At 46.9% G+C, this 26,506-nt stretch overlaps 1 protein-coding gene across 3 annotated transcripts in view; it reads left to right on the top strand.

Annotated features, from left to right (window-relative positions):
- The window catches only part of LOC110492417 (IQ motif and SEC7 domain-containing protein 1), a 244,928-nt gene that overhangs the window by 100,924 nt on the left and 117,498 nt on the right, over nucleotides 1–26,506 (top strand). Inside the window, exon 1 of one of the 3 annotated variants that reach the window (XM_021566720.2) lies at nucleotides 20,694–21,642. The exons of the other annotated variants lie outside the window; for them this stretch is intronic. Coding sequence (XP_021422395.1) covers nucleotides 21,503–21,642 — 140 coding nt within the window. The 5' untranslated portion in view covers nucleotides 20,694–21,502. Of the gene's footprint in view, nucleotides 1–20,693; nucleotides 21,643–26,506 lie in introns of those variants that run through there. 3 annotated transcript variants of the gene reach the window in all.

The raw sequence follows: 26,506 nt of genomic DNA, 5'->3' as shown, positions 1-26,506 counted from the left end.
CCTGCAGGAAGGGTACCACATGAGGGAGGAGGATGTCTTCCCTGTAACGCACAGCATTGAGATTGCCTGCAATGACAACAAGCTCAGACCGATGATGCTGTGCCACACCGACCCAGACCATGACGGACCCTCCACCTCCAAATCGATCCCGCTCCAGAGTACAGGCCTCGGTGTAACGCTCATTCCTTCGACAATAAATGCGAATCCGACCATCACTCCTGGTGAGACAAAACCGCGACTCGTCAGTGAAGAGCACTTTTTGCCAGTCCTGTCTGGTCCAGCGACGGTGGGTTTGCGCCCATAGGCGACGTTGTTGCCGGTGATGTCTGGTGAGGACCTGCCTTACAACAGGCCTACAAGCCCTCATTCCAGCCTCTCTCAGCCTATTGCTGACAGTCTGAGCACTAATGGAGGGATTGTGCCTTCCTGGTGTAACTCGGGCAGTTGTTGTTGCCATCCTGGACCTGTCCCGCAGGTGTAATGTTCGGATGTACCGATCCTGTGAAGGTGTTGTTACACGTGGTCTGCCACTGCGAGGACGATCAGCTGTCCGCCCTGTCTCCCTGTAGCGCTGTCTTAGGCGTCTCACAGTACGGACATTGCAATTTATTGCCCTGGCCACATCTGCAGTCCTCATGCCTCCTTGCAGCATGCCTAAAGCGAGTTCACGCAGATGAGCTGGGACCCTGGGCATCTTTCTTTTGGTGTTTTTCAGTCAGTAGAAAGGCCTCTTTAGTGTCCTATGTTTTCATAACTGTGACCTTAATTGCCTACCTTCTGTAAGCTGTTAGTGTCTTAACGACCGTTCCACAGATGCATGTTCATTAATTGTTTATGGTTCATTGAACAAGCATGGGACACAGTGTTTAAACGCTTTACAATGAAGATCTGTGAAGTTATTTGGATTTTTACGAATGATCTTTGAAAGACCGGGACCTGAAAAGGGACGTTTCTTTTTTTGCTGAGTTTATATACCCTGTTTCTCCCCAATTTCATGCTGTCCAATCTCTACAACTCCCGTACGGACTCGGGAGAGGCAAAGGTTGAGAGCCATCAATGAAAATGTTGTTGAGCAAACTCACAACAAAAGGTTTGTGTGACAATTTTGTTGAGCAATCCTGTTGCAGCTGGGTTGCCTTACAATTGTACATTGAATCAACATATATTTTTTGTGTGTGGGAGCTCATGGGAAAGCTCTGGATGTCCTTTAATGTTTGGGGCTTCTGTTTCGTCATCACGTTCTGTAGAAGTTATTTATAGCCTCTACGCTGTGCTGAAAGCTGGATCACTGGAACTAAAAGTATGGATCTCTGATGAATGGGACTACAAGGCTTAGGACAGATAAATTGGGCTTGTGGATAGGAAACTGACATGTGAGGACAGGTTGTGCTCTGAATGATGTCCCCTTATTGGGGTTAATCAGGTCCCCTTTCATGGCCACCGGAATAGAGTGTGTGTGTTTGCGTGTTTACTTTTGTGCGTGTGTGTGCATTTGCATGCATCTGTCTGGCTGCTCTCGTAGTTCCCTAGCAGGTGTCCATCATGTGAGAGCCACTCCAACAGCTGCATCGCCACAAATAGCATGTTCCTGGATGACCAATGTTCAAATACAACCTGCTTTACCGGCTACAAAATGTTTCCTAATATTGTATAAAGGACACCTACACTGTGCTTAGAGAAGCTATTATAGCTCACCTTACTGAACATCTTTAAACATGCAGATGTTCTGACAGCTGTTCAAGTGGTATTTTCAACTTGTTTTTTCTTAGCGTTTGATCTAAATCAGTGAGGACCATGCCAATGGCTTCTCAGAGCACCTTGATAATAATACAAGGTTACACACATTAACACGTTTATATAAGTAGTATAGGTCCTGGAGTGCTGCTATGGCCTTCAGTCACTCTCTGTCTGGCTGGAATCTACAGGGTTGCTGCTATAATGATGAACCTACCAACTGGTCGTTGAGAGGTAGACACAACTAAGTAGTTGAGTTTGAATTATGTGGCATAGAAAGAACTATGGTTGTTCATGTACTGAAGGAATTAAATTGAATGTTTTTGTCTTTTGATGCGGTGGAAGAGTTTCATGGATATAAAAAAAAAAAAAAAGATATCTATTAAGTCTCCATTAAAAGTTATATTTTGTATTCCTGACTGATCCCTGACCACATATTCACCGTGTCACTCTGAGGAGAACTGGAGTGTTTTGTAATGTGCGTCTAGCTCAATGGTGGGAATTTGTCGTACTAACTGTGACGTCCTGTGACAGTCTATTAGCGTTGTATTGAGCCCACAGCACTATGCAGCACTACACACTGCTGCCCTTAAGGACTAGCAGCTGGAAGGAGGGCTCAGTGAACCACAGCACCGTGAGCAGGGTTGTACTCACAATAACGAGAGTCGACTATCAAGCCTGATCACTTATCAGCATTAGGAACTCCGTCTAGTCATGGCTGGTGGCGTTTATATTCCCACCCAGGGAAGAGTGAATGTTGTCATATGTCTAAATGCGTCTACAGCAGGGGGGTGCAACTCAATATTAGGAAGGAGTTCCTAATGTTTGGTATACTCAGTGTATATCATTTACATTTTTTGGAGGCGGGGATTGTGTTTAAAAAAAAACTCCAGGCCTCTCTTGAATGTCTAAAACCAGATCGAAAGTATGTAGACATTATAATGGACCCCTAGAACTGCCCTTTTCCCAGCTCGCAAATCGATTTTGACGAACAAATCGGTCCCAAACAATGACGTGCTGCCCTCTGTTGAATTTAGAAATCCCGATGTGGTCCTCGAGCCGAAAAGTTTGCCCACCCCAGGTCTACAGCCTCTAAGGATAATGTAATAGAGGGTACATAATGGAACCTGGATACAGACATGCTAAGCAGTATATTTTAAGTGTTTTGAAATGTGTTCTAAATGGTACGGTGAAGATGGGGTATTAACTTGAGGCAAAGGGAGGGTTGAAGGGTGTGATAGCTGTAAATGTGTCCTTTTCGTGGTGATGAAAAGAAGCGCAGATGCCAATTGACATGTCACAGTTGTAACATCCTGAGATGTGATCAGGTGTGACATCAATCTTGTTTTCCCAAAAGGCCCAGGATGAAACACACACACACACACGCTCATGCACACACATACACACGCTCATGCGCACACACACTCACACACATGCGCACACACACTCACACACATGCGCACACACACTCACACACATGCGCGCACACACACACACTCATACAGTGCATTGGGTAAGTATTCAGACCCTTCCACATTTTGTTACATTACAGCCTTATTCTAAAATGAATACAATTAAAATGTTCCTCATCAATCTACACATAATGATCAACCGAAAACAGGTTTAGACATTTTTGCAAATGTATTACAAATAAAAACAGAAATACCTTGTTTCCAGAAGTATTCAGATCCTTTGCTATGAGATGTGAAATTGAGTTCAGATACATCCTGTTTCCATTTATCATCCTTCAGATGTTTCTTCAACTTGATTGGAGTCCAACTGTGGTAAATTCTATTGATTGGACATGATTTGGAATGGCACACACCTGTCTATATAAGGTCCCACAGTTGACCGTGCATGTTAGAGCAAAAACCAAGCCATGATGCCGAAGGAATTGTCCGTAGAGCTCCGAGACAGGATTGTGTCGAGGCACAGATCTGGAGAAAGGTACAAAAAAAAATGTCTGCAGCATTGAAAGTCCCCAAGAACACTGTGGCCTCCATCATTCTTGAATGGAAGATGTTTGGAACCACCAAACACCAAACAAAAATAAACATATCCAGGTGTTAGAATGGCCAAGTCAAAGTCCAGACCTGAATCCAATCGAGAATCTGTGGAAAGAACTGAAAACTGCTGTTCACAAATGCTCTCCATCCAACCTCACTGAGCTCGAGCTGTTTTGCAAGGAGGAATGGGAAAAAATGTCAGTCTCTCGATGTGCAAAACTGATAGAGACATACCCCAAGCGACTTACAGCTGTAATCGCAGCCAAAGGTGGCGCTACAAAGTATTAACTTAAGGGGGCTGAATAATTTTGCATGCCCAATTTTTCAGTTTTTGATTTGTTAAAAAAGTTTGAAATATCCAATAAATGTCGTTCCACTTCATGATTGTGTCCCACTTGTTGTTGATTCTTCACAAAAAAATACAGTTTTATATCTTTATGTTTGAAGCCTGAAATGTGGCAAAAGGTCGCAAAGTTCAAGGGGGCCGAATACTTTCGCAAGGCACTGTACATACATACATACATACACACATACATACATACTGTACACACACACACACCTCTCTCTTAACTGAGGCTTTCCTTTCACAGTATTAATTAACAACATAGTGGTAGATACACTATATGTACAAGGTATGTGTGCTCAAATTAGTGGATTCGGCTATTTCAGCCAAACCCGTTGCTGACAGGTGTATAAAATTGAGGACACAGCCATGCATTCTCCATAGACAAATATTGGCAGTAGAATGTTCTTACTGAAGAGCTCAGGGACTTTCAACATGGCACCGTCATAGGATGCCACCTTTCCAACAAATCATTTTGCCAAATGTCTGCCCTGCTAGAGCAGCCCCGGTCAACTGTAAGTTCTGTTATTGTGAAGTGGAAATGTTTAGGAGCAAAAAAAACGGCTCCGCCGTGAAGTGGTTGGCCACACAAGCTCACAGAACTGGACCACCGAGTGCTGAAGCGTGTAGTGCGTAAAAATTGTCTGTCGTCAGTTGCAACACTTACTAGCGAGTTCCAAACTGCCTCTGGAAGCAACATCAGCTCAATAACTGTTCGTCGGGAGCTTCATGAAATGGGTTTCCATGGCCGAGCAGCCGCACACAAGCCTAAGATCACCGCACACAATGCCAAGCATTGGCTGGAGTGGTGTAAAGCTTGCCGCCATTTGACTCTGGAGTGATGAATCACACTTCACCATCTGGCTGTCCGATGGACAAATCTGGGTTTGGCGGATACCAGGAGAACGCTACCTGCCCGAATGCATGGTGCCAACTGTAAAGTTTGGTGAAGGAGAAATAATGGTCTGGGGCTGTTTTTCTTGGTTCCTGCTAGGCCCCTTAGTTCCAGTTAAGTGAAATCTTAACGCTAAAATGACATTCTAGACGATTCTGTGCTTCCAACTTTGAGGCAACAGTTTGTGGAAGCTCTTTCCTGTTTCAGCATTACAATGCCCCCGTGCACAACGCGAGGTCCATACAGAAATGGTTTATCGAGATCGGTGTGGAAGAACTTGACTGGCCTGCACAAAGCCCTGACCTCAACACTATTGAACACTTTTGAGGTGAATTGGAACATCAACTGCAAGCCAGGCCTAATCGCCCAACCTCACTAATTCTCTTGTGGCTGAATGGAAGCAAGTCCCCGTAGCAATGTTCAAACATATAGTGGAAAGCCTTCCAGGAAGAGTGGAGGCTGGTATAGCAGCAAAGGGGGGAACAACTCCATATTAAAGCTCATGATTTTGGAATGAGATGTTCGACGAGCAGGTGTACACACACTTTTGGTCATGTAGTGTATGTTGATATAGTGGGAGATTTTAATCTCAGGCGAAGCTTATCACGTCATCATTTTCATGCCTCTGCATTATCTGGCAAAAGGGTCTCATGATGCCTCTGATCTTCCTGCCTGATAGCTCAGTATCACCGCTCCGATACAGCCTGAGCTCTGGGGCTAGGGCGGGAGGGGACAAGACAGATGCTCTTGAAGGTATTAAACGCTTTCCCCACCCTAGGGGAATTAGATCGGAGGGTGTCTGCACATTATTCAACTGTAAATATGAGAAACAGCTTGTTCTTCTAAACAGCCTTTTAGGCTTTATTAAGAAAGGAGGGGGATATGATATGGGTGTGATTTTGATTTGGGGAGAGCTGTTAGATTGATGCTTGGTGGGTTCTAAGCTACTGTTGATTTGAATGTGTAGGATGAATGCGTCAGAGTATGAGTTGAGTGCAGCTTATCACAGTGGGATTAGGCTCTCTCTATGCATGGAAAGTCAACTCCACTACTGTATATAAGCAGTAAGCAGTGTGACACGACAGAGGAATGCAGTAGTTCCTACTGAATATAAAACACAGGTTTATGATATCACAACTTATGTGACGTGTGTGTGTGTGTGTGTGTGTGTGTGTGTGTGTGTGTGTGTGTGTGTGTGTGTATGTGTGTGTGTGTGCATATTTATACATGTGTAAATATGTTATAACCCTCTGTATATCCACACTTCAACTGATACACTTTGCATACTGTTATGACCATGCCTGAGCCTTCAGCCCTGCATACTATATCAATGCTAGACTCATCATTTTCCACTTCATCCCTAGCATCACATCTTATTCCGTAGGGACTCCAAGACAAGACCGGTGGAGAAGGCAGGGAATTTGACTGTACTTCAGTCACAGTGGAAACGGTGCTTCATTTGGCTTACAAAGTGAACAGCTGGTTTCTGGATGACAGATGCTCTAGACAGAGAGCCTATCTGCTGACAGAGAGAGCTTTGACACACCACACCCTGCCCTGTGTTACAGAGAGAAGGGGTGTTATGATCAAAAACAGCATAAAAATAAATGCTGCACCTTCTCACTTCCTGAGTAGATGTGAAAGGTTGCAGTCACAGAGTTCCATTTTTCCAGTTGCTGATGTTAATTGGCGAGGTCAGAAAAATATGCTGCTGTTGTGGAACAATATGGTGGTTCTTATATTTTTTTATTTTGGAGGGATGGGCAACTTTGATGGCGGTAGGGGCCACAAAAAATCTGAACTCCTAATGGGGGGCTGCAGTGGCCATTTTGCCATCGTGTGTAGAGAAAATGTTTCAGTTTTAAAGCAAGTTTGATGCATTTCTACACATTTTGTCATGAGGCGGATAGAAAAACATTTATTTTACAGCTAATTTCCTGCAATTCTAACATTTTGCCTGGTCTTATGCCATGTTAATGTGAGAGTGAGTGTGACTTACAAAATCATTGACGGCCCCTGGTCTGTAATTCCAACATTATTACCACAGGTTTAGATAGCTGACTAGACTCATTTACCAATCTAAAAATGTTACCTGACATGGGTTAATTGAGGGACTGTCGGTGAATAACATAAGAGAAACTGCTGATGCATAACCACATTTTGAAATTGTACCTTGTGTGTTCTATTCTAAATCTCAACAGTAATTTGAGACCCAACTGAGTTACTAAAACGTTTGTTTTTGCAGGGTGGGTTAAGGGCCTCCAGATGCCCATCCCTGCTGTACGCCATCTCAATGAGGTTCTACTGAAATCGCTGACTGTTATAAAACAGGTCTATGCTTAGTGGACATCGCCTTGAAACTTCATCTTCTCTTATCAATGGACTACAACATTCTAATGTGTTGGGAGGTAAAAATGTTTGTTATCGTCTCCACGATCTGGGTTCGCCGTCTCACGCGTTTTGCTCAGACCCAGGTCTCTCGCTCTCAATTCAAAGGGCTTTATTGGCTTGGGAAACATGAGTTTCCATTGCCAAAGCAAGTGAAATTGATAATAAAAAATGAAATAAACAATTAAAAATGAACAGTAAACATTACACTCACAAACTTTTCAAAGGAATAGAGACATTTCAAATGTCATATGGCTATGTACAGTGTGCATTTCTCTTTTCTCGTGGGTACCAGTGTAATTTCCGCTGGGAGAAAGTTATTTTCACACCCTCGGGATTGGTATTGATCATTCCACCATGCCGTCTGTAAGTAATATCTGGCTGAGCAGATTTGGACCCAGAACGATCCAACAACGTTAAAGTACTGCCATCTTGTGGTGATATGAGCATGTTTCATTTGAGTGTGCAAGGAATCAAAGTTCCACTGGACTAAGGAAGGTTCTTGAAACTTTCCAATGAAACGTTTCTAGAACATTCTGGATAAGTTCTGTTTGACAATAAGGGAATATTCTCCTCTAATGCCAAAACATGCTAAATAGGTTCTCCGGTGGTTTTTGCTACCAGCCTATGTAACACGTGGAAATGAACCCGGGTCTCAACATCTTAGACCAAGACAAAATTCCCTCTTGGGCTGAGGGCAGACACTGCTTTTGAAGTTCGCAGGCGGGGCTACCTCATCACATGACCATTACCGACTCATGTCCGACACAGATACATGGAACGTTCCCCTATCTAACGGGAAACTGGACGCGTAAGCGTTAGAGGAGCATTACACGTAACATTACAAAACCGTTCTCTCTCCCGATAATTGTTTTCTTGTGTTCCCTTGGTTCACGTCGGTCCTCTGCTCAGTCTCCTGTGTGTCCTAAAGAGCGACTGGTTTGGAACTGAGGGATGAAATCCTTTGTGCACATGGCATCTCATCTCATGACTTATTTCAACACAATATACTGTATTGTATCGGCTGCAATGGGTCAGTGGTGAGACGATTCAAATAAAGGCTTTTCATTTCCATTCCAAGAGAACTGGGTTGGGTGTTTAGTATGGATAATGATGGCTGAATTTAGAATCCATATCATTTTCTCATCTCATTGTGTTAGGACATTTTTTGTAGATTCCTTCTCAAACAGCTGTTATCTCTCAGCTCATCCTTCAGTGCCCTTCGGAACACTGAGAGCGAGGTGTGATGTGACTCTCTCCCAGGTCCTCTCTGTGCCTCTCCCTGTGTTGGGCGAGACATCCCAGCCAGACTCGGGCCCCCTGAGGTGCAGCTCAGTAAACTGGGGATCTAAATGAGGCAGTTTCCCACTGGCAGACAGACACACACATCAGCATTCAGCTGTCTACACACACAGCAGCTGTCAACACACAACAACAACATAACACAATCAGCAAGGCACCATGTATGGGACAATAAAGCTCAGTCCACTGCACTACACCACAACACAATAACACTACTAATCTTCCAGTGCTAGACCAGAACTCCACAGAAGGCATCTGCTGTGTTAGCTCAACACTATACTGATGGCGCATTGAAAGAAATAAAGCTTATGTTTAGCATCACATACTGTATAATGTTGGTAAGCAGTACCTCCCAGTCCACCACATCCAGATGCTGTGTGTCCCAATTGAAAGTGAAGGTGTCTTTGCTGTGAAGCCCCATTAATGTTTTATAAACCCTTAATGAACAACATGTGCCAATGTTCACATAGGCTGCTGTGTACTGCAGTAAGGTGGGGTGCAGTGCTGTCTTCTCTATAATTGGACTGAAGCTCACTCAAGGCCACCATTTCAGACACTAGGCCCTATAACTGTTCAGCTGTGTGAGTAATGTACAGCTATAGAACGCCCATCAGCCAGTCAGAATCAAGGCTTTAAGGAGGTAGTAATATAACCGTAAACTATGTATGGCTAGAGTTATGCTCCATGTAAAGCATGGGTTTGATTAGAGCTCTGCTTTGTTTGCTGTTAATCCAGTACTCAGGCTATTCTCGCTTTATTAAGGTATGATTATCACTTTGGTTTGGACCTGTTCAGAAGCATAGAACCAGCTCCCTGTCTTTTAGTCCAAGACATTGTTTAGGCATTATCAGTTTGTCATTGATTTTTGTGTGTTTAGTTTCTTCTGGTATAGCTGAATAAGATAGAAGCTCTGACATTTAGACTAGGATGAGTTTAGGTCTCTCTATCTCTTTTAAATCCTCGTTGTTCTCTGTTAATGTCTGTTCTCTCTGTATCTCTATTAAATCTTATCATTGTTCTCTGTTAATGTCTGTTCTCTCTGTATCTCTATTAAATCCTCTCGTTGTTCTCTGTTAATGTCTGTTCTCTCTGTATCTCTCTATTAAATCCTCTCGTTGTTCTCTGTTAATGTCTGTTCTCAGCAGTGGAAAGGAAAACCCAGATGAAGATATCTGCCCAGGGGCCAGCCTATTAGCATTCTGCACCATATCTATCCACCATCTGAGCCATTTCCTGACACTTTTGGATCTCGTTGACTAAGAAGGCTCTGCAGTTCGCTGCTTCTCTCACAGAGAACAGGGATGAGGCAATTAGGCTGGGACTCATCAGTATGCACTTCCTGTGATGGTTAAAGCCTTCACTGCTGCGGCTACTGTAGGTGTGTGTGCGTGCGTGCGTGCGTTGGCAGGCTCTCAGTGCACCATACCCCTGCCAGAGTCAGTGCCCAGTCTCATCCACCAGGCCAGCTGGGCACAGAGAGGCTGTACTGTATGGCAACAGGGATGGGGGTGCAGAGGTTGGCCGGAGAGGACTGATACAACACACACTGACACACCGTTATATCAAAATGGACCACTTCATTAAAGAAGAATAGGCCAATGGTTGAGAGCCATGAGACGGTGTGAAAATAGAGTAAAGTGGATAAACGTGCTGTGTGATTGATGGTGCTTAGTTTGTGTGTGTGTACATGAATGTTTACATGTATAGAGAATGTTGTCCGCGTCGTGAGGAGTGTGATGTGCTTAGCGCACATCTCCTCTCGTTGCCTGTGCACTGTCTACCAACATCCTGTCTTGGGCTTGCAGCTCTGCTCTCAGTGGGAAATAAAATGGATCTCACTACCCCACCCATAGAAAATGGTGTTAGTTAGAGAGCGGAGCAAGCTCTGCTTTGACAAGAACAGCTAGACAGACACCCTCTAATGAGGGGTTAGAGGGGGAGGAGGGGTTTGGAGGAGCTAGAGGGGGGTTAGAGGGGCAAGTAGAGTGGTTAGAGGGGTTAGGGGGAGTAGATGAGTTAGAGTGGGGTAGGGGAGTTAGGGGGGCAAGTAGAGGGGGGTTAGAGGAGTTATAGGGAGGAGTAGATGAGTTATAGGGGGGAGTAGAGGAGTTAGGAGGGGGTAGAGGAGTTAGGGGGTAGAGGGGGGGAGTAGAGGGATTATAGGGGGAGTAGAGGAGTTAGAGGGGGGTAGGGGAGGTTAGAGGGGGGAGTAGAGGAGTTAGAAAGGGGGTAGAGGAGTGAGGGGGGGTTAGAGGGGGTAGAGGAGTTAGGGGGGAGTAGAGGAGTGAGGGGGGGTTAGAGGGGGTAGAGGAGTTAGGGGGGAGTAGAGGAGTTATGGGGGGAGTAGAGGAGTTATAGGGGGGAGTAGAGGAGTTATAGGGGGGGAGTAGAGGAGTTATAGGGGGGGAGTAGAGGAGTTATGGGGGGAGTAGAGGAGTTATATGGGGGAGTAGAGGAGTTATAGGGGGGAGTAGAGGAGTTATAGGGGGGAAGTAGAGGAGTTATAGGGGGGAAGTATAGGAGTTATAGGGGGGAGTAGAGGAGTTATAGGGGGGAGTAGAGCAGTTATAGGGGGAGTATAGGAGTTATAGGAGGGGAGTAGAGGAGTTATAGGGGGAGAGTAGAAGAGATATAGGGGGGGAGTAGAGGAGTTATAGGGGGGAAGTAGAGGAGTTATAGGGGGGGAGTAGAGGAGTTATAGGGGGGAGTAGAGGAGTTATAGGGGGGAGTAGAGGAGTTATAGGGGGAGTATAGGAGTTATAGGGGGAGAGTAGAGGAGATATAGGGGGGGAGTAGAGGAGTTATAGGGGGGGAGTAGAGGAGTTATGGGGGGAGTAGAGGAGTTATATGGGGGAGTAGAGGAGTTATAGGGGGGAGTAGAGGAGTTATAGGGGGGAAGTAGAGGAGTTATAGGGGGGAAGTATAGGAGTTATAGGGGGGAGTAGAGGAGTTATAGGGGGGAGTAGAGCAGTTATAGGGGGAGTATAGGAGTTATAGGAGGGGAGTAGAGGAGTTATAGGGGGAGAGTAGAAGAGATATAGGGGGGGAGTAGAGGAGTTATAGGGGGGAAGTAGAGGAGTTATAGGGGGGGAGTAGAGGAGTTATAGGGGGGAGTAGAGGAGTTATAGGGGGGAGTAGAGGAGTTATAGGGGGAGTATAGGAGTTATAGGGGGAGAGTAGAGGAGATATAGGGGGGTTATGCGGGGAGTAGAGGAGTTATGGGGGGAGTAGAGGAGTTATAGGAGGGAGTAGAGGAGTTATAGGGGGGAGTAGAGGAGTTATAGGGGGAGTATAGGAGTTATAGGGGGAGAGTAGAGGAGATATAGGGGGGTTATGCGGGGAGTAGAGGAGTTATGGGGGGAGTAGAGGAGTTATAGGAGGGAGTAGAGGAGTTATAGGGGGGAGTAGAGGAGTTATAGGGGGAGTAGATGCGTTATAGGGGGGAGTAGAGGAGTTATAGGGGGGAATAGAGTTGTTATAGGGGGGCGTAGAGGAGTTATGGGGGGGGAGTAGAGGAGTTATAGGAGGAGTAGAGGCGTTATGGGGGGAGTAGAGGAGTTATGGAGGGGAATAGAGGAGTTATGGGGGAGAGTAGAGGAGTTATAGGAGGGGAGTAGAGGAGTTATGGGGGGGAGTAGAGGAGTTATAGGGGGGAGTAGAGGAGTTATAGGAGGGAGTAGAGGAGTTATAGGGGGGGAGTAGAGGAGTTATAGGGGTGAGTAGAGGAGTTACTGGATGGAGTAGAGAATTTATAGGGGGGAGTAGAGGAGTTATAGGGGGGAGTAGAGGAGTTATAGAATGGAGTAGAGGAGTTATAGAATGGAGTAGAGTAGTTATAGAATGGAGTAGAGGAGTTATAGGGGGGTTATGCGGGGAGTAGAGGAGTTATAGGGGGGAGTAGAGGAGTTATATGGGGGAGTAGAGGAGTTATAGGGGGGAGTAGAGGAGTTATAGGGGGGAGTAGAGGAGTTATAGGGGGGAGTAGAGGAGTTATAGGGGGGAGTAGAGGAGTTATAGGGGGGAGTAGAGGAGTTATAGGGGGGAGTAGAGGAGTTACAGGGGGGAGTAGAGGAGTTATAGGGGAGAGTAGAGGAGTTATGGGGGGGTAGTAGAGGAGTTATGGGGGGGAGTAGAGGAGTTATAGAAGGGAGTAGAGGAGTTATAGGGGGAGTAGAGGAGTTATAGGGGGAGTAGAGCAGTTATGGGGGGGTAGTAGAGGAGTTATGGGGGGAGTAGAGGAGTTATAGGGGGAGTAGAGGAGTTATAGGGGGAGTAGAGCAGTTATGGGGGGGTAGTAGAGGAGTTATAGGGGGGAGTAGAGGAGTTATAGGGGGGAGTAGAGCAGTTATGGGGGGGAGTAGAGGAGTTATGGGGGGGAGTAGAGGAGTTATAGGGGGGAGTAGAGGAGTTATAGGGGGGAGTAGAGGAGTTATAAGGGGGAGTAGAGGAGTTATAGGGGGGAGTAGAGGAGTTATAGGGGGGAGTAGAGGAGTTATAGGGGGAGTAGAGGAGTTATAGAAGGGAGTAGAGGAGTTATAGGGGGGAGTAGAGGAGTTATAGGGGGAGTAGAGGAGTTATAGGGGGAGTAGAGGAGTTATGGGGGGAGTAGAGAAGTTATAGGGGGGAGTAGAGGAGTTATAGGGGGGAGTAGAGGAGTTATGGGGGGGAGTAGAGGAGTTATGGGGGGGAGTAGAGGAGTTATAGAAGGGAGTAGAGGACTTATAGGGGGGAGTAGAGGAGTTATTGGGGGGAGTAGAGGAGTTATTGGGGGAGTAGAGGAGTTATTGGGGGGAGTAGAGGAGTTATAGAATGGAGTAGAGGAGTTATAGGGGGGAGTAGAGGAGTTATAGGGGGAGTAGAGGAGTTATGGGGGGGTAGTAGAGGAGTTATGGGGGGAGTAGAGGAGTTATAGGGGGGAGTAGAGGAGTTATAGGGGGGAGTAGAGGAGTTATAGGGGGGAGTAGAGCAGTTATGGGGGGGAGTAGAGGAGTTATGGGGGGGAGTAGAGGAGTTATAGAATGGAGTAGAGGAGTTATAGGGGGGAGTAGAGGAGTTATAGGGGGGTTATGTGGGGAGTAGAGGAGTTATAGGGGGGAGTAGATGAGTTATAGGGGGGAGTAGAGGAGTTATAGGGGGGAGTAGAGGAGTTATAGGAGGGAGTAGAGGAGTTATGGGGGGAGTAGAGGAGTTATGGGGGGAGTAGAGGAGTTATAGGGGGGAGTAGAGGAGTTACAGGGGGGAGTAGAGGAGTTATAGGGGAGAGTAGAGGAGTTATGGGGGGGTAGTAGAGGAGTTATGGGGGAAGTAGAGAAGTTATGGGGGGGAGTAGAGGAGTTATAGAAGGGAGTAGAGGAGTTATAGGGGGAGTAGAGGAGTTATAGGGGGAGTAGAGCAGTTATGGGGGGGAGTAGAGGAGTTATAGGGGGGAGTAGAGGAGTTATAGGGGGGAGTAGAGCAGTTATGGGGGGGAGTAGAGGAGTTATGGGGGGAGTAGAGGAGTTATAGGGGGGAGTAGAGGAGTTATAGGGGGGAGTAGAGCAGTTATGGGGGGGAGTAGAGGCGTTATGGGGGGAGTAGAGGAGTTATAGGGGGGAGTAGAGGAGTTATAGGGGGGAGTAGAGGAGTTATAAGGGGGAGTAGAGGAGTTATAGGGGGGAGTAGAGGAGTTATAGGGGGGAGTAGAGGAGTTATAGGGGGAGTAGAGGAGTTATAGAAGGGAGTAGAGGAGTTATAGGGGGGAGTAGAGGAGTTATAGGGGGAGTAGAGGAGTTATAGGGGGAGTAGAGGAGTTATGGGGGGAGTAGAGGAGTTATAGGGGGGAGTAGAGGAGTTATAGGGGGGAGTAGAGCAGTTATGGGGGGGAGTAGAGGAGTTATGGGGGGGAGTAGAGGAGTTATAGAAGGGAGTAGAGGACTTATAGGGGGGAGTAGAGGAGTTATTGGGGGGAGTAGAGGAGTTATTGGGGGAGTAGAGGAGTTATTGGGGGGAGTAGAGGAGTTATAGAATGGAGTAGAGGAGTTATAGGGGGGAGTAGAGGAGTTATAGGGGGAGTAGAGGAGTTATGGGGGGGTAGTAGAGGAGTTATGGGGGGAGTAGAGGAGTTATAGGGGGGAGTAGAGGAGTTATAGGGGGGAGTAGAGGAGTTATAGGGGGGAGTAGAGCAGTTATAGGGGGAGTAGAGGAGTTATAGGGGGGAGTAGAGGAGTTATAGAATGGAGTAGAGGAGTTATAGAATGGAGTAGAGGAGTTATAGGGGGGTTATGCGGGGAGTTATGGGGGGAGTGGAGGAGTTATAGGGGGGAGTAGAGGAGTTATAAGGGGGAGTAGAGGAGATATAGGGGGAGTAGAGGAGATATAGCGAGGGTAGGGGAGTTATAGGGGGGAGTAGAGGAGTTATAGGGGGGAGTAGAGGAGTTATAAGGGGGAGTAGAGGAGATATAGGGGGAGTAGAGGAGATATAGCGAGGGTAGGGGAGTTATATGGGGGAGTAGAGGAGTTATATGGGGGAGTAGAGGAGTTATAGGGGGGAGTAGAGGAGTTATAGGGGGGAGTAGAGGAGTTATAAGGGGGAGTAGAGGAGATATAGGGGGAGTAGAGGAGATATAGCGAGGGTAGGGGAGTTATATGGGGGAGTAGAGGAGTTATATGGGGGAGTAGAGGAGTTATAGGGGGGAGTAGAGGAGTTATAGGGGGGAGTAGAGGAGTTATAGGGGGGAGTAGAGGAGTTATAGGGGGGAGTAGAGGAGTTATAAGGGGGAGTAGAGGAGATATAGGGGGAGTAGAGGAGATATAGCGAGGGTAGGGGAGTTATATGGGGGAGTAGAGGAGTTATATGGGGGAGTAGAGGAGTTATAGGGGGGAGTAGAGGAGTTATAGGGGGGAGTAGAGGAGTTATAGGGGGGAGTAGAGGAGTTATAGGGGGGAGTAGAGGAGTTATAGGAGGGAGTAGAGGAGTTACGGGGGGAGTAGAGGAGTTATAGGGGGGAGTAGAGGAGTTACAGGGGGGAGTAGAGGAGTTATAGGGGAGAGTAGAGGAGTTATGGGGGGGTAGTAGAGGAGTTATGGGGGGGAGTAGAGGAGTTATAGAAGGGAGTAGAGGAGTTATAGGGGGAGTAGAGGAGTTATAGGGGGAGTAGAGCAGTTATGGGGGGGTAGTAGAGGAGTTATGGGGGGAGTAGAGGAGTTATAGGGGGAGTAGAGGAGTTATAGGGGGAGTAGAGCAGTTATGGGGTGGTAGTAGAGGAGTTATGGGGGGAGTAGAGGAGTTATAGGGGGGAGTAGAGTTATAGGGGGGAGTAGAGCAGTTATGGGGGGGAGTAGAGGAGTTATGGGGGGGAGTAGAGGAGTTATGGGGGGGAGTAGAGGAGTTATAGGGGGGAGTAGAGGAGTTATAGGGGGGAGTAGAGGAGTTATAGGGGGGAGTAGAGGAGTTATAGAAGGGAGTAGAGGAGTTATAGGGGGGAGTAGAGGAGTTATAGGGGGAGTAGAGGAGTTATAGGGGGAGTAGAGGAGTTATGGGGGGAGTAGAGGAGTTATAGGGGGGAGTAGAGGAGTTATAGGGGGGAGTAGAGCAGTTATGGGGGGGAGTAGAGGAGTTATGGGGGGGAGTAGAGGAGTTATAGAAGGGAGTAGAGGACTTATAGGGGGGAGTAGAGGAGTTATTGGGGGGAGTAGAGGAGTTATTGGGGGAGTAGAGGAGTTATTGGGGGGAGTAGAGGAGTTATAGAATGGAGTAGAGGAGTTATAGGGGGGAGTAGAGGAGTTATAGGGGGAGTAGAGGAGTTATGGGGGGGTAGTAGAGGAGTTATGGGGGGAGTAGAGGAGTTATAGGGGGGAGTAGAGGAGTTATAGGGGGGAGTAGAGGAGTTATAGGGGGGAGTAGAGCAGTTATGGGGGGGAGTAGAGGAGTTATGGGGGGGAGTAGAGGAGTTATAGAATGGAGTAGAGGAGTTATAGGGGGGAGTAGAGGAGTTATAGGGGGGTTATGTGGGGAGTAGAGGAGTTATAGGGGGGAGTAGATGAGTTATAGGGGGGAGTAGAGGAGTTATAGGGGGGAGTAGAGGAGTTATAGGAGGGAGTAGAGGAGTTATGGGGGGAGTAGAGGAGTTATAGGGGGGAGTAGAGGAGTTACAGGGGGAGTAGAGCAGTTATGGGGGGGAGTAGAGGAGTTATAGAAGGGAGTAGAGGAGTTATAGGGGGAGTAGAGGAGTTATAGGGGGAGTAGAGCAGTTATGGGGGGGAGTAGAGGAGTTATAGGGGGGAGTAGAGGAGTTATAGGGGGGAGTAGAGCAGTTATGGGGGGGAGTAGAGGAGTTATGGGGGGAGTAGAGGAGTTATAGGGGGGAGTAGAGGAGTTATAGGGGGGAGTAGAGCAGTTATGGGGGGGAGTAGAGGAGTTATGGGGGGGAGTAGAGGAGTTATAGGGGGGAGTAGAGGAGTTATAGGGGGGAGTAGAGGAGTTATAAGGGGGAGTAGAGGAGTTATAGGGGGGAGTAGAGGAGTTATAGGGGGGAGTAGAGGAGTTATAGGGGGAGTAGAGGAGTTATAGAAGGGAGTAGAGGAGTTATAGGGGGGAGTAGAGGGGTTATAGGGGGAGTAGAGGAGTTATAGGGGGAGTAGAGGAGTTATGGGGGGAGTAGAGGAGTTATAGGGGGGAGTAGAGGAGTTATAGGGGGGAGTAGAGCAGTTATGGGGGGGAGTAGAGGAGTTATGGGGGGGAGTAGAGGAGTTATAGAAGGGAGTAGAGGACTTATAGGGGGGAGTAGAGGAGTTATTGGGGGGAGTAGAGGAGTTATTGGGGGAGTAGAGGAGTTATTGGGGGGAGTAGAGGAGTTATAGAATGGAGTAGAGGAGTTATAGGGGGAGTAGAGGAGTTATGGGGGGGTAGTAGAGGAGTTATGGGGGGAGTAGAGGAGTTATAGGGGGGAGTAGAGGAGTTATAGGGGGGAGTAGAGGAGTTATAGGGGGGAGTAGAGCAGTTATGGGGGGGAGTAGAGCAGTTATGGGGGGGAGTAGAGGAGTTATGGGGGGGAGTAGAGGAGTTATAGAAGGGAGTAGAGGAGTTATAGGGGGGAGTAGAGGAGTTATAGGGGGGAGTAGAGGAGTTATAGGGGGGAGTAGAGGAGTTATAGGGGGAGTAGAGGAGTTATAGGGGGGAGTAGAGGAGTTATAGAATGGAGTAGAGGAGTTATAGAATGGAGTAGAGGAGTTATAGGGGGGTTATGCGGGGAGTTATGGGGGGAGTGGAGGAGTTATAGGGGGGAGTAGAGGAGTTATAAGGGGGAGTAGAGGAGATATAGGGGGAGTAGAGGAGATATAGCGAGGGTAGGGGAGTTATAGGGGGGAGTAGAGGAGTTATAGGAGGGAGTAGAGGAGTTATAGGGGGGGAGTAGAGGAGTTATAGGGGGGGAGTAGAGAATTTATAGGGGGGAGTAGAGGAGTTATAGGGAGGTCAACAATAATACCCCTGTCGAGGCTCCCCAGCCCTCCCTAGTTCCCAGCCCTCCCTAGTCCCCAGCCTGCTGTGGTTTGGTAAGTATAGACCCCTTTTTCCCCAAGAGCAGATTTAATAGACAACACTTTGATGTGTGTGTCGCTTGCATTATTGAGGTGGCTTATTTGTGAAATGGATGTGCTGTGCATAAGAGTTCCATCATTACTTGAATGAGTATTGAATATATATTGCAGATGTTCCTATAGATCTAAGACTCTTTTTGAATGTGCTCTACCACCCTCCCCTATGATGCAACGGCTGTGTAACCTCAATATTTGATGGATAATTGTTTCCTGTGTTGAACAAAGAATTGCACATACACTCATTCTTCACTCGTAGATGTTTTATAATCTTCCACTCTCTCTCAATTACATTTCAATGTACTTTATTGGCATGACATACAGTATTGATACATCGTGCCAAAGCACAATGTTACATTATAAAAAGAGTCATTAACAAGTATTAACAATAGAAAATGACCATGTTCTGGAAATCAACAGAATGATCCAATAACGATGTTAATATGGGGGTGAAATTAAATAATGGACTCAATAAAATAATACACATTCTTCCTCATCCTATTGCAATTGTCACTAACTGTCATCTTGTGACAGGCTGTTATGTAGTGTGCTGCCAACCTACAGCTTTCTATGTCCTCTCCTAGTAGGATTGGTAGCTTTTCTTCATCAGAGCATTTTTTGAAACTTAGAATTTTAAATTAAAATGTGGGGAAGTTATGTTCTCTAATGGTTGTCTATTTTGTGCATTTAGTTAGGAAGTACAGCTCTGTCGCTGCTTCTTTCATAATGCAGTGGTCACTCTGCCTGCCTTCTTTTGGCAGCCAGCTTTTTATGTCTGCCCTTTGTTATGGCTAGGCTGTGCTCACTGGCTGCCCTTTGTTATGGCTAGGCTGTGCTCACTGGCTGCCCTTTGTTATGGCTAGGCTGTGCTCACTGGCTGCCCTTTGTTATGGCTAGGCTGTGCTCACTGTCTGCCCTTTGTTATGGCTAGGCTGTGCTCACTGGCTGCCCTTTGTTATGGCTAGGCTGTGCTCACTGGCTGCCCTTTGTTATGGCTAGGCTGTGCTCACTGGCTGCCCTTTGTTATGGCTAGGCTGTGCCCACTGTCTGCCCTTTGTTATGGCTAGGCTGTGCTCACTGGCTGCCCTTTGTTATGGCTAGGCTGTGCCCACTGTCTGCCCTTTGTTATGGCTAGGCTGTGCTCACTGGCTGCCCTTTGTTATGGCTAGGCTGTGCTCACTGGCTGCCCTTTGTTATGGCTAGGCTGTGCTCACTGGCTGCCCTTTGTTATGGCTAGGCTGTGCCCACTGGCTGCCCTTTGTTATGGCTAGGCTGTGCTCACTGGCTGCCCTTTGTTATGGCTAGGCTGTGCTCACTGGCTGCCCTTTGTTATGGCTAGGCTGTGCTCACTGTCTGCCCTTTGTTATGGCTAGGCGGTGCTCACTGGCTGCCCTTTGTTATGGCTAGGCTGTGCTCACTGTCTGCCCTTTGTTATGGCTAGGCTGTGCTCACTGGCTGCCCTTTGTTATGGCTAGGCTGTGCTCACTGGCTGCCCTTTGTTATGGCTAGGCTGTGCTCACTGGCTGCCCTTTGTTATGGCTAGGCTGTGCCCACTGGCTGCCCTTTGTTATGGCTAGGCTGTGCTCACTGGCTGCCCTTTGTTATGGCTAGGCTGTGCCCACTGGCTGCCCTTTGTTATGGCTAGGCGGTGCTCACTGGCTGCCCTTTGTTATGGCTAGGCTGTGCTCACTGGCTGCCCTTTGTTATGGCTAGGCTGTGCCCACTGTCTGCCCTTTGTTATGGCTAGGCTGTGCTCACTGGCTGCCCTTTGTTATGGCTAGGCTGTGCTCACTGGCTGCCCTTTGTTATCGCTAGGCTGTGCTCACTGGCTGCCCTTTGTTATGGCTAGGCTGTGCCCACTGTCTGCCCTTTGTTATGGCTAGGCTGTGCTCACTGGCTGCCCTTTGTTATGGCTAGGCTGTGCTCACTGGCTGCCCTTTGTTATCGCTAGGCTGTGCTCACTGGCTGCCCTTTGTTATGGCTAGGCTGTGCTCACTGGCTGCCCTTTGTTATGGCTAGGCGGTGCTCACTGGCTGCCCTTTGTTATGGCTAGGCTGTGCCCACTGTCTGCCCTTTGTTATGGCTAGGCTGTGCTCACTGGCTGCCCTTTGTTATGGCTAGGCTGTGCTCACTGTCTGCCCTTTGTTATGGCTAGGCTGTGCCCACTGTCTGCCCTTTGTTATGGCTAGGCTGTGCCCACTGTCTGCCCTTTGTTATGGCTAGGCTGTGCCCACTGTCTGCCCTTTGTTATGGCTAGGCTGTGCCCACTGTCTGCCCTTTGTTATGGCTAGGCTGTGCTCACTGGCTGCCCTTTGTTATGGCTAGGCTGTGCCCACTGGCTGCCCTTTGTTATGGCTAGGCGGTGCTCACTGGCTGCCCTTTGTTATGGCTAGGCTGTGCTCACTGTCTGCCCTTTGTTATGGCTAGGCTGTGCCCACTGTCTGCCCTTTGTTATGGCTAGGCTGTGCCCACTGGCTGCCCTTTGTTATGGCTAGGCTGTGCTCACTGGCTGCCCTTTGAAATCATTTGCCTCTCTCTCAAGTCAATTCAAAGGGCTTCTCTCTCTCTCTGTCTCTCATATGAGGTGTTTTTCCCAGCCGTCACTCTCCAGAGCCACGAAGCAGATACCCTGTCTTCCTATAGAGTCTAATTAACAGGCTTTACCTGACAAACTAATTGCACAATCCCTCATTAGTCTTAAAAGCCTCATCAGTTTGGGATGCAGCGGAAAGAAACTCATTGATTCCACGAAAAGGGAGAGAGAGAGGAGAGAGAGAGAGACTATGAGCCCTACCTCCAACACATTCTCCTGTTTCCATGGAGACCAGGGAGCCAATCGGGTGGCCCGGCTGCGGGCTGTACTACCGTGAGCAGGGGAGAGGTGGTGTAGGGAGGATGTGGATGAGATCCTGTGTGTATTAGAGACAATAAATATATAATTCTCGCTCCTGCAGGTTATCCCCATGCTTTTGATGGCTAGCCCTGTCTCTTCTGCCTTGGCATGTGTTCAGCCATCATCACCCAGCATGGGTTTAAAGGGAGGCTGTTTATCAGTGTTAAACAGGCAGCCTCCCAGCCTCACGGTGCCCTGCTCTACCACTACACACCCCCTGCCTGCCTTTTGGACCTGCCTCGTTACATCACAGAGTTCTTTCTGGCTGGCTGTTTGTGACTGAGAGTGAGAGTGTATGTGAGAGAGTGTATGAGTCTGTGCGCACGCTTCTGCTCCGTTGAGTCAAGTCCCATTGACGAGCCAGGAGGATGGACAAGCCGAGTGTGTGGCGTGCCGTGGTGAGCAGCACTGACCCCAGGCGTCCCCGCAGCGAGTCCAGCACACCACCCGGCGGCGGGGCTCACCCGGACAGACCCAGCTCTGCCATGTCCTACCGGCTATATGACATGTGAGTAGTAGCAGTCCCTGTGAACCTAATGCTGTATGAATGGGGCTGTATGGAGGTGTGGCTGTGGCTGGGCTGATGCAACCAGGCAGGCACTGGTCCTTCCATTCTTCATTGACAAGGATGCAGTGTGGCACTTTGTTATTGCAGTGTCTCCAGTGCATGTGCTGAGTCACCTAGCGGGCGCTTGCAGACCTTGCTCTGTCCTCTCCTCTCATCCTGTCATGTCTGGAGAATAGAGATGGGATGAGTTTGTGGCTCTGCCGACAGAGCTCTCTCCCTCAGTTAACAACCCTAGCCCTAAGGGGAATGGTGGTCATGTGAGGGGATGTCTGTGTGTGTGTGTGTGGTAGACATGTGTGTTGGTGGTAAACATGGCCGTTAATATTTATATGATCAATTACTTTTTAAAATAATTTTTGTTGAAATGGACACTGTATGATGTGATGAGGGAGGATGAAGGGACTGTTGTGATGTCATACTGTCAGATTGTTTCCATTGTGATTGAAATCACCCTGTCATGGGAGTTGCTTTGTTTTGAGTGGCTGATGACTGACAAGGAGAATATGACTCATTTTTGGCTGATGCTATGACGACTTTTATGTAGTGCGTGATTTCATCCCAGCTCTGGTGTGTGTGTGCGCGTGCGCGTGCGCTCGCGCGTGCGTTATGGATACGGCTGGTAGTGTAGTGGATGTTATTTTTGGGATGTCGTTGTTCGCTTCAACACTGTTTTGGATGTTCCATGCTTGTCTCTCCAGTTTAGCATTGTTGCTACCTCAGCTGAATAAATCCTTGTGTCATCTCTGATTAGGTCTTTGTTTGTGAAAGGATACAGGAATCATATTGTATTCCTGTATCACACAGTGAACCTCCAACCTCTCTCTTCCGGAGGGGTGGGGGGGTTGAATTTCTATTGTTGTTTCGGTGCAGGTGCCTGCGCCAAAATCGGTTTGTTCCAACATGATTCCACACAGAGCTCATATGACTGAAAAAAAGAGATATCACGTAAAAATCTATTTTTGTCAGTTTATCCTGATTTGCATTTTGTGATGGTATGCAACCTAACCAAGATGCATTGGTTAGTGTGCACTTATAATATAATGATTATCAGATAGATCTTCATGTGTGGGGATGCGTATTGCTCAGGTATCATTATGTGTTATATGAATTGGCCCGTCACTGGGTGATCATTTTGTGCAGAAAATAGGGATCAGTCCACTTAATAAATATGCAATAGCCTCTGCCAAGTCCTTCACAGGCAATCTGGTCTTGTTACTCACAATCCCAAAAGCTAGAGTCGTTTTGCAGTACCTACAATATTATAACACATGATTATTCACAGTGATGCTTTCATTTTGTGTGGTATTTTTCAGTATTAAAGTAATACGTCATAAGCCCCAGGCAGGCCACCACTGCTACAGTCCATACCTGTGTGTTTTTCTTCTGCTTGACTGGGATGGTTATAAGCATTGCATAATCAGCAGCACCATCTGTCTCTGATTCCTTGTCTGTCCTTTCGTCTGTCTTCCTGTAGCAGTCCACTTCACTGGACACAGACTGATGGACTGACTGACGGCTTTAAATTAGACCAGATTCATGCAGGTCAGGAAGTAAAGGTGACACGGGGGTCAGGGTTAAAGGGCTAATCCTAAATTCAAACAATAACAACGTGGATACCCCGCCACTTGTTTTGGTAAACAGCTGAGAGATGGGGCTTCAGAAAAATAACCCCTCTCAAATTCATAGACAGACCAATGGATGCAGGAACTGACCATGAGATCAAAATGATCCTTTTAACCATGTTTTGAAATTGTGTTTGTTTACATTGACTTTGTTAAGAAACGTAGGAGTAAAACAAGCTTACAGTGCATTCAGAAAGTATTTTTTTCACATTTTGTTACGTTACAGCTACGTTTAAAAATAAATGTGCTCATCAATCTACACACAATACCCCATACGGACAAAGTGAAAACAGGTTTTAAGAAATGTTTGGAAATGTATATGAAAAAATAAAAAAACACACCTTATTTACATAAGTATTCAGACCATTTGCTATGAGACTCGAAATTGAGCTCAGGTGCATCTTGTTTCCATTGATCGTATTTGAGATGTTTCTACAACTTGATTAGAGTCCACCTGTGGTAAATTCAATTGATTGGACATGATTTGGAAAGTCACACACCTGTCTATATAAGATCCCACAGTTGACAGTGCATGTCAGAGCAAAAACCAAGCCATGAGGTCGAAGGAATTGTCCGTATAGCTCCGAGACAGGATTGTGTCGAAGCACAGATCTGGTGAAGGGTACCAAAAACGTTCTGCGGCATTGAACACAGTGGCCTCCATCATTATTAAATGGAAGACGTTTGAATCCACCAAGACTCTTCCTAGAGCTGTCCGCCCGGCCAAACTGAGCAATCAGGAGAGAAGGGCCTTAGTCAGGGAGGTGACCAAGAATCAGATGGTCACTCTGACAGAGCTCCAGTGTTCCTCTGTGGAGATGGGAGAACATTCCAGAAGGACAACCAGCTTTGCAGCACTCCACCAATCAGGCCTTTATGGTAGAGTGGCCAGACGGAAGTCACTCTTCAGTAAAAGGCACATGACAGCCCGCTTGGAGTTTGCCAACAGGCACTTAAAGGACAAGATTCTCTGGTCTGTTGAAACCGAGGTTGAATTCCTTGGCTTGAATGCCAAGCGTCTGGAGGAAACCTGGCACCATCCCTACGGTGGTGGCAGCATCATGGTGTGGATGTTTTTCAGCAGCAGGGACTGGGAGACTAGTCAGGATCTAGGGAAAGATGAACAGAGCAAAGTACAGAGAGATCCTTGATGAAAACCTGCTCCAGAGCACTCAGGACCTCAGACTGGTTTAAAGGTTCACCTTCCAACAGGACAACAACCTGTTGGAAGGGGCACACAGCCAAGGCAATGCAGGAGTGGCTTCGGATCAAGTCTCTGAATGTCCTTGAGTGGCCCAGCCAGAGCCCGGACTTGAACCCGATCAATCCTCTCAAGCTTCTCTGGAAGCTTGAGAGGATCTGCAGAAAAAAATGGGAGAAACTCCCCAAATGCAGGTGTGCCAAGCTTGTACCGTCATACCCAAGAAGACTCCAGGCTGTAATTGCTGTCAAAGGTGCTTCAACAAAGTACTGAGTAAAAGGTATGAATACTTATGTAAATGTTATATTTTTGTTTTTTATTTTTAATACATTAGCAAACATTAAAAAAAAAAAATTAAAATAGCTTTGTTAGTACAGGGTATTGTGTGTAGATTGATGGGGGGAAAAATATATATACATTTTAGAGTAAGGCTGTAACCTAAGGAAATATGAAAAAGTCAAGGGGTCTGAATACTTTCCGAAGGCACTGTAACATTCAAAATGGGTGAACATTTCCTTTTAAGTAGATTTAAAACCAGATGCTTTTAGACTTTTACTCAAGTAGTATTTTACTGGGTGACTTACTGGGTGATTGTTTTTCTATTAAGGTATCTTTACTTTTACAGAGAAAATACTGATAATCACCATCCAACTATGATCCAACTATACAGAATGAAGGAGACCTATAGTCATCACTTCCCAATGAACCTGACTGTGGCAGTACAGAGATATGAACCTGACTGCGTCAATACAGAGATATGAACCTGACTGTGGCAGTACAGAGATATGAACCTGACTGTGGCAGTACAGAGATATGAACCTCACTCTGGCAGTACAGAGATATGAACCTGACTGTGGCAGTACAGAGATATGAACCTGACTGGCAGTACAGAGATGTGATCTAATTATAGTATGATCGTCAGAGACTGGTCCCTACTGATGACATACAGTATGATGACAAGAGAGTGTTTACATACAATCAACTTGGCACAAGAGCTGGGAAAAACTGAATTTGTACAGTATTGGGTGATATACTCTGTCATTATGCCCATTTCTACTACTACCCTTCTCTCTGATGGCCCAGGGGACAGTGGCTCAGGGAAGGATGGGACAGTGTTATTGTGAAGACAGTCTCGTACATCCATGCAGAATGTATCTGCGCATTACCATGCGTGTGTGTGTGTGTGTGGTGAGTGACTTGCAGGGCTGTTGCTTACTGCCCCATGTGCTGACTAGATCAGATGTGACAGCATGCTCTCTGTATTGCCTGGCCAAGCAGTGACAGCAGGATTATTTACATAGTCACAGTCTTACATAATGGCCAGCATGAACATAGGGGTCAAATCCATTTAATTTTTTCTTTGTATCTCTGTGGTTAAATTCCATTTCAATTCAGTCAATTAAGTGCATAACTTTTTTAGAATTGAATGATCGGCCTATTCATTGGAAATACTTTCTTGAAATGGAAATAGAATTTCTATTAATATTATAATCTGAAATGATGGATGGAATTTGATCTGAGCCAATCGTTGGCCGTGGCAGCATGTGTTATGCAGACTGTGGCTATGCAGGCCGGTAGGTAACAGCCTGTCATGCTTCCTTGTGTCCTGCTGCCTGACTCTGCAGTTCCAGCGCTGAGCTGTGTGCTGCCGTGTACTCAGGCTAAAGACAGAGAAATGTGCTGCCGTGTACTCAGGCTAAAAGCAGAGAAATGTGCTACCTTGTACTCAGGCTAAAAACAGAGAAATGTGCTGCCGTGTACTCAGGCTAAAAGCAGAGAAATGTGCTGCCTTGTACACAGGCTAAAAACAGAGAAATGTGCTGCCTTGTACTCAGGCTAAAGGCAGATAAATGTGCTGCCGTGTACTCAGGCTAAAAGCAGAGAAATGTGCTGCCGTGTACTCAGGCTAAAAGCAGAGAAATGTGCTGCCGTGTACTCAGGTTAAAAGCAGAGAAATGTGCTGCCTTGTACTCAGGCTAAA

The sequence above is a fragment of the Oncorhynchus mykiss genome, chromosome 16 (assembly GCF_013265735.2).
Source record: "Oncorhynchus mykiss isolate Arlee chromosome 16, USDA_OmykA_1.1, whole genome shotgun sequence".
Classification (NCBI taxonomy): Eukaryota; Metazoa; Chordata; class Actinopteri; order Salmoniformes; family Salmonidae; genus Oncorhynchus; species Oncorhynchus mykiss.
Note: the sequence above shows the minus strand (reverse complement) of the source record. Positions and strands in the feature narration are given on the sequence as shown.